The 13,324-nt window shown below is 41.1% G+C and overlaps 1 protein-coding gene across 4 annotated transcripts in view; it reads right to left on the reverse strand.

Annotated features, from left to right (window-relative positions):
* Positions 1–13,324, reverse strand: part of dennd1b (DENN/MADD domain containing 1B) — a 307,950-nt gene that overhangs the window by 54,340 nt on the left and 240,286 nt on the right. For all 4 annotated transcript variants that reach the window (XM_085982400.1, XM_085982401.1, XM_085982403.1 and 1 more), the window contains 2 exons: positions 5,297–5,398; positions 668–758 (listed from right to left, as the gene is read on the reverse strand). In XM_085982400.1, the coding sequence (XP_085838526.1) occupies positions 668–758; positions 5,297–5,398 (193 nt within the window). The remainder of the gene's footprint in view (positions 1–667; positions 759–5,296; positions 5,399–13,324) is intronic.

Here is a 13,324-nt window from a genome sequence, read left to right on the forward strand (position 1 = left end):
CCAAAGTGGGCGATCAGAGGTGCCTGTCCTTAACAGAGGCATTTTTTTGGGTTGGGACGACAATTCTTTCTCTCTCCGCTCACAACCCCCGCCACCCTCCAATCCCCCCCCCACCGCTGCCCCACCAACTTCTCCTTGCGCATATATTCAATTTTACAATAGAACACTTTCCTTCTCTTTCTCCGCCCCACACGCATAAGGAAAAAAATACTATTCATTAAGGAGACTTTGCTTTTGGGCTGAGACTAAAACTGCTTCCCTCTCTCCATTACGTAGATTTTATATACAGATGTTACAACATAACACTTCATTTATGCTCCATCGTCCACACACACCCCAAAAAAAAATTGCCAGTTTTTTTAATCAGATGAAAGTGACTGAGCACAGAATTCAGCACTGAACCCTTATGTGCAACAATATTAGTTTTGCTTTTCTGAAAGCAAATGCTGTCCCAGTAATAACCATAAAAAAAGCAAAAAATTAACAATCATGATCTGGTGAAACAGGATCAATGCATAGTCCAGACAGTCTCCTAGACAAAGGCCCAAGGGGAGGAGGGTGGACTAGTGATATGTGAAAGATGACTATCTGAAGGGCAAAGACTACAGCATCTAAAAAGATTAGCAAAAAAGACATGTATACATTTTAATATAAGTAGGTGCCTTACCTCTACTATAGCCTCCAGCAGTTATCTCATCTTCAAAAACATCAGAAAATCCTTTCCCTGCATTTAACTTTTCCAACCTCCCATCAATAAACTAACAAAAAGATAAAATTGTATAATTCAGAGAGGAAAAATGAACAAAATATAAGATATTGACAGGCATTCTAGGTTATTCCAGTTCACTTCACTTTTTAAAAATTAAACTGAGGACATCCTGAAGGTTCAGTGGAAAAAAGGGTACGATTAGGAAGGTTCTCGGATCATTCCCCAGTCTATGGGCGGTTAGCTGATCTCAGCTAGCAGTAGTCGGGGCACCACAATTGGATGCCGTATCCCTTGATGGTTGGAGAGGCAGCCAATGCTTTTAACCTCCTGCTGGAAAGTGCATGTGTATGGATATCAGGAGAGGATACAATTTGGCTGATCTAACTGTAGGTGCTACAGCTCGAAGTCCAATGGTCACTGCCCAGGCTCACACAAGGGGAGCACTGGTCACTTTGGTGAAAGACCAGAGCTACATAGCTCGTTGAGCTGTAAGCTGGCATGACTCACTGTCTTGGAGAACCAGCATATACCTTAATGAAAATCAATTTTGGCAGCCTCATGGTACAAGGCAGCTTGGTCTTCGAACCCAGAGCATTAAAACCGTTTTCTTTCTTTCTTAAAAAATCTATTTACTTCCTGCAAATAATAAATGTACTCGAGAAAATACAAATCAATATTACTAATTTACAGAATGTTGAGCTGAAATTTCTATTCATTGGCTATTAGGTAAAATCTTTAAAGCCAACTTCTAGTAACAGAATATCTCTCTAGCTGTGTCCTCCTTACAGTTCCCCAATATGTTAAAGAGAGAGAGAATGCTGGTCCAACTGACTAATTGACAGGAAAAACATGAACAGCTAGGGATTTCTTTCAATTGCAATTTCTTGGCAGATCAACTTCAAAATTCTTCTGCCTTTTACTATTTAGCTTTAAATTAGATACCTCTGCATTTACAGATATTAAAACGCCAATTCATTAAAACATTTGTACTAAAGCAGACACAGTGGTAGCTAACACCATAGAAACAAAGAGTATGCATGTGTCTATGATTAAGGAAAAAAACAGCTAGCAACATTACAACTGCGCTATGCAAATATCCATTTTTATTAGAAAATTTATGGAGTGCTTTTGCACCGCATTTAGAAACATCCAGCTTGCCATGTTTCAGAAATACTGTCAAGGCACCAATATGTGTGCAGCAGTTGTTTATGCCTTCAATACTCGAACCACAGACCAAGATTTCCAATCATTATGACTTAATTAAAAAGGTGAAACAACTTAAGAGAGAAAACACTATTGGTACTATTTTTACTGCAATCATTTGGCAGAAACAAATGAATTAATAATTTGAATTCCACTTACTATCTGGAGGCTGCTAACTGGCATTTAGATTATTAATACATTCATCAAATTTCTCATCATTTGTTGTGATTAAGTGAATCGTTTCAAAACACAAATACTGTACAAAATATTCAACATGAAAACACTACTTCTGACAGAATAAATTTTAACTCACGAAATATTAAACTGGACGGTTTGCAGCAAAAACATCCACAACTATTCAGCATTGGAAACTTACATGTCACAATGCCAAAATGGGATTAGATTGGACAGGGCTTGATGGATGCAGACACGATGGGCCGAAGGGCCTCTTTCTGTGCTGTATAACTCTATGACTCTATGAATACAATAATAGATCTCTGGAGCATTTCTCCAAAGCTAGCAGACTTTAAGCCACAAAGTTTAAAGGATATAATGTATAAATAAAGAATATAGTTAAGGGCATTTTAAAGTGCATGGTCATATGATGCACAATCCCATTCATAATCTTCAGACGATCAGGCCTAATCAAAAATTATTTATTATCCCTATAAATTTCAAATCAACTAATTTCAGAATAAAGTTTCAAAAGTCTCAAAAATGCTTCAATTCATACATTTTTTCAGTTTGAAAACTTCACACAAAGCTATAAAGTTACTTTTGTTTTCAAATGACGGCCATTAGCCCAATTGATGGAGCTAGTGAAAGATATTTCTCTGATTGTACAAGAAATTAAACAAATATAGCTCCAATCTCTCCGAAATATACTGAAAGGGTCAAATAAAAGCTGGATGTTCACTGGACTGCTATGACTGATTGTATAAATAATGCAGTCAGTGGTAATCTGAAGGCTGCCAATTCAGTTGCTGATATGGAACAAGCTAAATTCCTGTGAATTAAAACAATGGCAGCAGCACACGGGAAGCAAATGATAGAAACCAGGCAGATATTCTGGGTCTTTATTGGACAAAGTCCTATTTATTCTGAATGGGCCCTTTTCCAAGAACCAAGGCCTTGGTTCATGGTCAGATCAGTACTATTTTACTGGATTTCATGTTAAGTGGAATGAGATAAAGGCAATTGAGCTACCACAGAGCAGAAATGTCTTTGAAGTGCAGGTTGCTATCATACTGAGAACTCAAGAAATTCTTCTCTGTCATAAGCTAGCACTTGATTAATTATCATTCTCCTCATACTACTGAGCCAAGACTGTACAAATTATCCATGTCCAAATAAAGGTTGTACAAAATTTTATTTAGAAATGCTGGTGCATATTTTCCTGTCAGAAATGAGCTAAATACCCATTTTTTATTGCAACATATAATCAGATAGCAAATTTGTAAGAACTCAGATTTGAAGTGCATTTTCTGAGAATACAACCTCGTCATCACTGCTGAAAAACTACCAGCCAATCAATAAGGATCCTTAAATGCTACCTAAACAACTATTGACCTATCCACCAATACAAATACGGGCAAGTTCATGAACAGAGGTGTGGATTTTGTGCAGGGCAAATTTTTCTGAACATGGCTCAAGACCACAGAGAAATCAGAGAAATGCCAGATTTAGCAATGTGTGTGTTATGACCTGGAGAAATATTGTTGATACAGAGAACAAAAGCCAAATATTTTAGAGACAACAAGCAGGATATTTGCCACGAACAATATGAATGTCTTTGTGTCAGTTTTTACTCGAGGGCTTCTATGTCACCCCATTTTTTGTTGCCCAAAGTGGTGACTCTGGTAACTGAAGACATATCCTGCAGTCTGAGCATGTGCCATATGCACAAATTCCAGGAGAGTTGAATAATAGAATGAATCTCTCCCAGTGTCTAGTTGGTTATTTTTCATGATTATTTTAAAAAAGTTCAGAGGAAAAATTTTCATTTTAAGAGCAAGGAAGTTATGCTAAACCCTTTATAAAACATTGGTTAGGCTTCAGCTGGAGTATTGTGTTTAATTCTGGCACCACACTTCAGCAAAGATGTCAAGGCCTTCGAGATGGTGCAGAAGAGATTTACTGGAATGCTACTAGGGATGAGGGACTTCAGTTATGTGGAGAGACTGGAGAAGCTGGGGTTGTTCTCCTTAGAGCAGAGAAGGTTAAGATGCAATTTGATAGAGGTGTTCAAAATCAGGAATGGTTTTGATAGAGTAAATAAGGTGAAACTGTTTCCAGTGGCAGAAGGGTCGGTAACTAGAGGAGACAGATTTAAGGTGATTAGCAAAAGAACCAGAGATGACATAAAAAAAAACAATTTTTTTTACGCATTGAGTTGTTGTGATCTGGAATGCACTGCCTGACGGGGTGGTGGAAGTAGATTCAATAGTAACTTTCAAAACAAAATTTCATAAATACTTGAAGGGAAAACATTTACAGGGCTATGTGGAAAGAGCAAGGGGAGTGGGACTAATTGGATAGCTCTACCAAGGAGCCGACACAAGCACGATGGGCTAAATGGCCTCCTTCTGTGTTGTTTCATTCTATGCTTCTACAGTAAAACTTGCAGATTTTTTTCAAGTATACACGAGAGAGAGAAATAAATTGACAAACTTATATACCTGCTGTAATTTTAATTGCCATTTGAACTCTAAATATTCAGAAAGTATATTAAGTCGAGAGTGATTGAGTGAGACACACAAAAATCACCGAGTGAAGCAGACAGAAAACTACAATTTGAGAAAACCAATCATAAAACATTAAATTTAATGTTCGCAGAGGTCATTCAAAATGTTAAAAACCAATATTACCAGACAGATGATGCCTCTTCTGCCCTCTCACTCCCCTCAGTGTTGACAGACACCAGGTATGTAACAGTGAGCCAAACTTCACATTCCACCCCCCAGTGCTCCAAACTGCAGGCTTCCCCGCTGCAGTTGTCAAATCCCAGTCTCCCTCTCCACAGTGATGTCAGACCAAAGGATCTATTATTGACTATTTTATATTTATGACCCCTAGTTTTGGACTCCCCCACAACTGGAAGCATCTTCTCTACATAATTCATAATTTTAAAGACCTCTGTCAGGTCACCTCTCAGCCTTCTCTTTTCTAAGAAAAAAAAAGCCCCAGTCTGTTCAATCTTTTCTGATGGGTATAACCTCTCAGTTCTGGTATCATCCTTGTAAATCTTTTTGGCACCTTCTTTAGTGCCTCTATATCCTAAATTAAGAAATATATGCATTATTTAGCACAAGATTATTCTCTCAAATAACTTCTTTCCCAACAATATATCCACAACACTACACATAAACCACAATATTTCTTTACCTGTTTGAAGAGCTGAAGCTGTACTGCATTTTGAAGGAAGTGCTTGAAAGTGCTGGATCGATGGGCAACATAACTCTCCTCACAAAATGTAATCGGCTCTCCCTGAAATTATACAACATTTACAAGGTTAAGTGTTAGAATATTATTTAAGTACATTTTTGCTCCTAAACAAGTCGTTGCATTAGTTTTTCTAATGCTATTTATTCAATAGGGTTGCATTGAAGAATTGGAGTAGGGTTCCATATTAATAACACAGACCACAGGTGCTGGTTTATATTCTGCCGAGTCAAACAGAAGTCATTGTTTTTTGTTATTCACCTCTCCAACATTTTTCCTTCTGCCCCTTTCAAGTCGTTCATTCCCTTACTGGGGGTATAGTTCCACGAGTAGCTTTTGCCTACCGTTACCTCACTCAAGCAATTATTATTTACATTTGAGCCTTGACATCGAGCGCTGGTTGGCTGACAGGTGGAGTTCACATCTGAGCCCGATCCGATCCTCTTACAGCATCCCCACATGGGAAGAGGGTAGTTACTAAATAGTGAACAGGAGTTTGAACCCTGACTGATATTCCTCTCCCTAACCCAGCCACATTGAAGGAAACCCGAGTGCCCATACTACTGCTCCAAATGAGATTAGCTATTTTAGCACAGACTGGAGATCTTCCTGGTCTGTATAGCTCAGAGATGATGACCTTATCTCTGAGCTAGTGTGAAACACCAACTTCGTATTTCTTAAAAATAAATATAAAATGGTTGAAAATGATTCCATTAAAAAACTCAGTCAAAATTCAATTATATTTATAGGTACACACAGGCACAGAAAAAGTTAGTTAAAAACCAGCTCTAGTTTTCTGGCAATAGTGACCATGCAAATACGCATTAACTGTGATGTCTTGTTCTTGTACTATTGTATTAAAAACTTACTAGGAAACAATTCTTACTGAATCAGTCATTGGTCTGAGCCAATGGTCAGAGTGAGGTGCAAATTGAAATACTAACATCTAATGGGATTGGTTTGAAAATATTTTTTCCTGACAGGTCTTAAGTTGACAGTTAACATTTTAAAATTTGTTTGGTTCATGCCATTTTTTGAATAGTATTTTTCAGCCCGTCTGACTCAAACTGGAGAGAACACCTGAAGCCTTTGGAGAGAGATCGGCCAGAGCACATCTTTGGACAACAAGGAGGGGGGAAAAACAGCCACAGAAGACTACTTTGTTCATTATAGATTAACGCAAGTCACAACTGTGCTATTTTCTACTCACTCAAAGGCTTACCACCTTGTGTAAAATCTACAGTATCATAGCTACTGTTAGCTTACATTCTAGTTAACAGATTTGCTTGGCAGTCAAAACCTATCACAGTCCTCTGAACCATTATGTTGCCGCCTTCTGAAGTCGAGGAAGATCACGCGAGCCCACATGACCAAATGAGCTAGCTGAAATAAAGTGAAGAGTGTTCGCCATTGAATATTTGGGTGCACTACAAATTCCCAAATACTCTCTAGGGTATAGGATATGGGAGCTCACCTACAGGAGTGGTCAGAGATGCCAATAACTGTTGAGATGTTTGTGGAATGCTATCAAACAGGAAATTACTGCTTTAATTAATATCTGACAGTGTTTTTAAATCAATCATAAAAAAATCTTTGAACTAATGTAAAAGAGTGTCTTTTGCATTTAGTTTAATTCATTAACTTATATGGGGTAACCCATTTTTCCCTGCAGCTGACCCAACACACGACGCTGCTGCCAATATGAAAACCAATGTTTTTTTACAATTCTATTTGTCTTTCATGAGACCATCTAGAATACAAAACAATTGCAAACATATTTAGTAAGTAAGGAATTTTAACAACAGAATTTTTAATTCCATATTACAAATGTTAGGAAGCACAGGTACGGATAGATGCTGTGAAGGTTTTGAACAATTAGAAGTGCAAACAGTTTTACTTGGTTTATAAAAATAAGATTACAAAATTATTTTAGATAAAAATGAAATAAAACCCAAATGGGTTGTGTAACACAAGTTTCATATACTGGATATATGTTCTGTTTACACTATAAATACATTTTCTATTTTCTTAAGAAAAGCAGTGGGAATGCTTACAGCAAACCATTAATACTGATGCACTGTTGGCTATATTCACGCTGATTTATCAGCAAACCTTTGAGTTTTTGACTGCAAAAATGGAAAAATGAAGCAATGTAATGACTTAGTGATTATATGCTTGAAAAAGCAGCTGCAAATTGTGACTTTTTTGTACACCAAGGAAACACTTCGGCCCCGATTTTCTGGCCGTCGTCGGGCGGCTTTTCACGCGGCCGGGGCCGAAAATCGGCGAAAAAGCGGGTCGGGACCCCCCCGCCCGATTCCCCCGCCCCGTCCGACTTTCGGACTGCCGTTTCCACGCGCCCCGCTTCAGTCCCGGCCGCCGCTGGCGGGACTGGTCGTTGGAGCACTAACTGCCTGTTGAAGTGGATTTTCCCGTGCCGTTGCAACTTTGGGGCTTTCCCCACCTGAAACCCGCCTGCGGGGAACCCCGCTGCTGAGAGCTGGCGTGAAAACAGCTGGCTTGCTTGCTTGCAGCAGCAGGTCGCTGAGGGCTGAAGAGATTTAAATAGGCAGCATTTGCAGGCTGCAGGACCTTGTTGATCAAGGCTTGGGGGAACTTTTTGAAGCCTTAGGAGCAGCTGCAGAAAGTTGGAGCCTCACACACTTCTCCAGTGTGAGCTCCTGGGAAGCCCCTCTCACCACCCTAACTCAGCGCCCCCTCAACGGAGGCATCTGCCAGAAGCATGGGAGGCCTTTGGGACGTTCCCTTCCTGGCATTAGAGGATCTCCAACAGCAGAGGCGGCAGCAGCAGAACCAGGAACAGCAGGATGAGCACCAGGAGCACCAGGCTGCTGCTCACTCACCTGAAGCTACACAGGCCAGAAGGGACCAGCGCTTGGAAGTGGCTTGAGAGCACCTTGCTGCGCTTTAGGGGGCCAGTGGGACCCGTTTCTGCACTGGCAGTCCTACTCAGAAGGACTTCCATGAAGATCTGGTTTCTCTGTTCAACAGATGGCCAACACTCCTCAAGAGATGTCATTCTCTTATGAGCACTCACCATGTTTCCCGTACCCTGGCGAGTTATCTCCTCCATGGAGATGCGTTCATGCGCCAATGACTCCACAAAGGCTCTGCTCATGGTCGCTATGGACTCCTCCATTTGCTCCGCACTCGCAGCGACCCTGGAGACAAAACCTGCCAGAGACTCCTGCATCTGTGCATGGAGATCCATCACCTCTTCTCTTGCGGATGGACCCAGAGGCAGAGGGTCGTCATGCAGCACAGCTGAGCTGAGCTGGCAGAGTCCTGCGCCCTCCGACGAGGACTCTCCACTGCTGTCCCTGTCTCCAGAATCTGCTGAGGCTCACTTGCGAGCTGTGAAACACCAGGTGACAACACTACACTCTGTCCCGAAGGTCCCCCCGAGGTGTGAGTGTCTGCGCTGGTGCTGGGTGCGCTTACTTCTGCTGATGCTGCGCCCGCAGAGGTTGGAGCTTCCTCTGAGGAGTCTGGCTGCACAGCCTCTTCCTCCTCCACAGTGAGGACGGGGGCTCTGGATGGTACTGTGGGGGAGTAAAGGAAGGAGATAGAGATGTAATGCCAAGGTTCTTCTGGTGACTCCCAGCGAGTTGGCATCTGCTGACACCTGCATCCATGCAGCATTGGTCTCAGTGGGAGGCCTCTTCCTCCCTGACCTAGGGAAGAGGACCTCCCTGTGGGCCCTAACCCCATCCAATAATGCCTGCAGTGAAGCCTCGTCGAATTTGAAGGCAGCTCGGCCTCTGCCACTGGCAGCAGCTGGTGCAGGCTCCTCTGCCATTGTGCAAGAGTGGTTGAGAAGCCTGCAGAGGTGGAGAAGCTTGCTGGACACTTTGAAAGCACCACAAATGATGACATCATAGTGTGGGGATTTCTGACTCGAATTGGACAATTAGCAAGGCTTCCCACATGCTGGGAATTAATTGGCCACTTGAGGGAAAATTGCGTGGAGCTGGCTGACACTTGTGTGTGTGTCAGAAACCCCACATTCGGGGAAATCCGACCATTCCCCACACAAGCCGAAAATCGGGGCCTTGATGTTTAATATATTATAAAAAGGGAGAAATAAACTAAAAGCAGAAGTTAGATGTTGTAAAATGATCATCTGTAAATAACTTGGATATCAACTAAATGATATGGACACTCCCACATCAAATATCTTCGAACATGAAACAGCTATTTAGATAATATACACACTTTTGAATGCCCTTGAAATGCAAATTTAAATAGCATACAAGATAAAATGCATTAAAAAATTTAGGATTATGAAAATTCTTTGAATTTTAATGTTTATTCATGGCACTTTACAATAAATCGTTACAAAAGCCCATATTTCTGTCAGGTAGTCAGGCCATGATAATGGAATGGAAACTGCAAGGTCACTCCAGAGTATGGTTTTCGTAGCTGGCTGTACACAAAGGACAAATACTGAGTCATTGCAAAAGAGCCCAAAAATCCAGATTTAATCCTAATAGCATTTTATAAAATCACAGAAAACATTACATCAGGAATAATTTTAACCACTGCTTTGTAGCTCCCTGTGGTCCATCAATAATCGACAGTTATCAAGGTCAGAGAGCGATTTTTAAATAAAAACACAAAAGTGACCCCCCTGTTAGATACTAATAAACCCTGGATAGTACAATATGATCTTAGAATTTGCTGTGGCCCAAGACGACAAAAATGTGACCATTTTATCCCACAGCATAACTGTTGAAAGATCTTCAGTGGGGGTAAATGAAACAAGCTGTATTTTAGCATTTAATACCAAATCAAGGCATTCGATAACTCCAATTTTTCTGGTGCCGAGTTGGAACAGGTGGCCTATGCAGTGAGGAGCTGCAACAAAAATATTCATGAGCCAATTACAATCAATGCCCCATCCCTGTTATTTATATAGATCCCTCTCAACCCTAGCTTCACTATACCCAATTACAAATTCACAGATAAATAGATGCAATTATTAAATCACCCATTCACCCTTGATCACAATCTCACCACTATGAATTTGTGTAAATACTGCAGAAAAACTGACGAGCTTTCATTTTTCCACCCAAAAAAGGCTTAAACTTAAACTCTTCCCCCAAGTATATAAATTCCATTGTATTAAAAAATATATATTGTACCCTCTAAATTATGTGTGAAATTACAGCAGGGGCTTGGAATGCATTAAGCCATAGAGAACCTCAAGTTATCTTATAGGGGAGTGAGCAGTATTTCCACTTTTGATGCTGGAATATCGTATCAAACATTGATCTGGTGCTGGCTATGATATGACTTATGAGCCTTGCTTCACTGAAAAGTGACAAGTGAAGCTGATTATCAGATAACCAAGGGCCAAGTTTTTGAATGTGAGCGCTGCCTCCAAATGTATGGTAGCTCTTAGAAGACACGAAGAACGGACAAGGGCAAAAGCAAAAATATATGTTATTTCTAAATTTTAAGTGTTTATTGTAGTATAAATAAATATATGGAAGGTCCAAGAAAGATGACTGCGAAGGTTTGGGCACGTTTTAACAACAACTTGCATTTATCTAGCACCTTTAATGTAGTCAACATCCCAAGGCGCTTCACAGGAGCGTTATCAAACAAAGTTGTTTCAAGAATGGAAACAGTTAGAATACCATTCATGGCCCAGAATACAGAGGTACACAGACAAGAAGCCGAGGATAGATAATGATAGATAATGTCGAGAATGACTTGTCACAGAAAGGGATACAGATGACTGAAGCGGCTGGGTTAGTTCAGAATGGACAACAGTGCAGTGAAATTGTTCGGCTCATAAATTGACTGATGGGAATTTAGTAGCATTGTAGTATACAGTTATTACAATAATAAGGCTACTTCTGACATCAAAGTAGCTTCATCACCTTAACTTAATGCTTTGTTTCAATGATGCAGTTTGAACTAAATCACTTCAAATGATTTGTAATCTGAATGGCACACTTTAAAAATAAAAATGTTAACTTAAAACAATTCTCAACTAAAAGCTTATTGCAGTAAATGGATTACAATAGCCCGAAGCAGCAAGGCCTTGAAAGGATGACAACTTAAAAAAAACATATTTCTTTCTCAACAATTTAGGCAGCTATATCAAAGATATCTGAAAGTTTGACCCTCAAAATGGAAACATTCAAGTTTGAAGTGTGTCAGTATTATGAGCACAGACAATATCCCTTTAATCTTTGAGAGAATGAAAACTTTACACGTTGTAACATTCTGATACAAATGGATACATTCTTTGGCTGTGTTTCAGAGTACTGGCAGTTAATAGCACTGGGAATAACTGCTGCCAAGAGCTATTAAACATGACTTCTTTTCCCGTTGAGGAATATTAAAATGTTGTCAGTACAAACTCTGAACTGCAGATCAGATTATTCAAAAAATCATTAAAAGCAAGCCACAATATGTATTTTTCTTCACTTCTAAATTTGGCGTAACAATGCTTTGTATTGAAATCCATTTTCCATCGAGTAGAAATGAAAGCTGAAAACCAACACACACAACAAAACCACTGTAAACCAGAAGGATCATAAAAATTAAGTATTTTTAATAGAAAAAAACCAACTCTGTGGGGAAGAGGTTAAAGTCGAGCGGCACATTGGATTAAGCACACTGGCCGCGGAATTGGGATGGTCATTTTGCTGAAAAAATGGCGGCCGCCTTGCTTCCGCCCACATCAGGTGCAGAACGCGGCGGCCACCATTTTGGGGCAGTCAGCAGCGCTGCCGTTGCCTGCGCTCGCCGCTCACATTTAAAATATGCAGAGCGTGGCGTCAACCAGCGTGCAACGCTTGAATTGACGCACGGCTGTGATTTTGGACGTCGCCACTGTTCATACCACCCTCTCCAAACCATGCATGGAAGAACGTGCGTGCAGCAGTACTCGAGGCTCTGCCGGTGCTTCTTAAAGGGACACACACATCTTTCAGGTAAGTTTAGATTTTTGCTTTTGGACTTTTTTTTAAACATTATTTTGGAGTAGTGGCTTGGTATAATACATTAAAAAAGTTGTTAAAGTGTGCAGGGAGTGCTGCTGGATGTTTCCAAGGCTTTGGCTGTTAAAGGAAGACCTCCGAGAACACCGCTTGCTCACAGTCCTGGGGACTCTAGTTGCAGTCCCCCTTGGGCTACAACATCACATGGAGATGGAGCAGAGGCAGCAAAGGAGACAATCTGCTCGCAGAGGGAGGAGGAAGCAAAAGAGGAAAAAGCAAAACGAAGGAGGCAATCCAGGCCAATGTTCCCTCTAAGCCGCGCGGCTGTCTGCCGGTCCCGCGCAGCCCAGGACCAGCTTTTCCAATGTTAACATAGAAACATAGAAGATAGGAGCAGGAGTAGGCCATTCAGCCCCTTGAGCCTGCTCCGCCATTCAATGCGATCATGGCTGATCATCCAAATTCCAGTACCCTGTCCCTGCTTTCTCCCCATACCCCTTGATCCCTTTAGCTTTAAGAAATATATCCAACTCCTTCTTGAATATATTTAATGAATTGGCCTCTACTGCCTTCTGTGGTAGAGAATTCCACAGGTTCACCACTCTCTGGGTGAAGAAATTCCTCCTCATCTCAGTCCTAAATGGCCTACCCCTTATCCTTAGACTGTGACCCCTGGCTCTGGACTCCCCGACCATCGGGAACATCCTTCCTGCATCTAGTCTGTCCAGTCCTGTCAGAATTTTATAAGTTTCAATGAGATCCCCTCTCATTCTTCTAAACTCCAGCGAGTACAAGCCCAATCGTCCCAATCTCTCCTCATACGTCATTCCTGTCATCCCAGGTATCAGCCTGGTGAATCTTCGCTGAACTCCTTCCATGGCAAGAACATCCTTCCTATTTCACGCATGCACAAAACTGTGAATGGGCCATGCAGTCCCTTAAAGGGGCCGCGCACCCTCCAAAAATTAGGGGGAACATTGACCCAGAGAGCCTC

The sequence above is a fragment of the Somniosus microcephalus genome, chromosome 3, assembly GCF_052327205.1.
Source record: "Somniosus microcephalus isolate GS21.2 chromosome 3, FLI_Smic_1.0, whole genome shotgun sequence".
Taxonomy (NCBI): domain Eukaryota; kingdom Metazoa; phylum Chordata; class Chondrichthyes; order Squaliformes; family Somniosidae; genus Somniosus; species Somniosus microcephalus.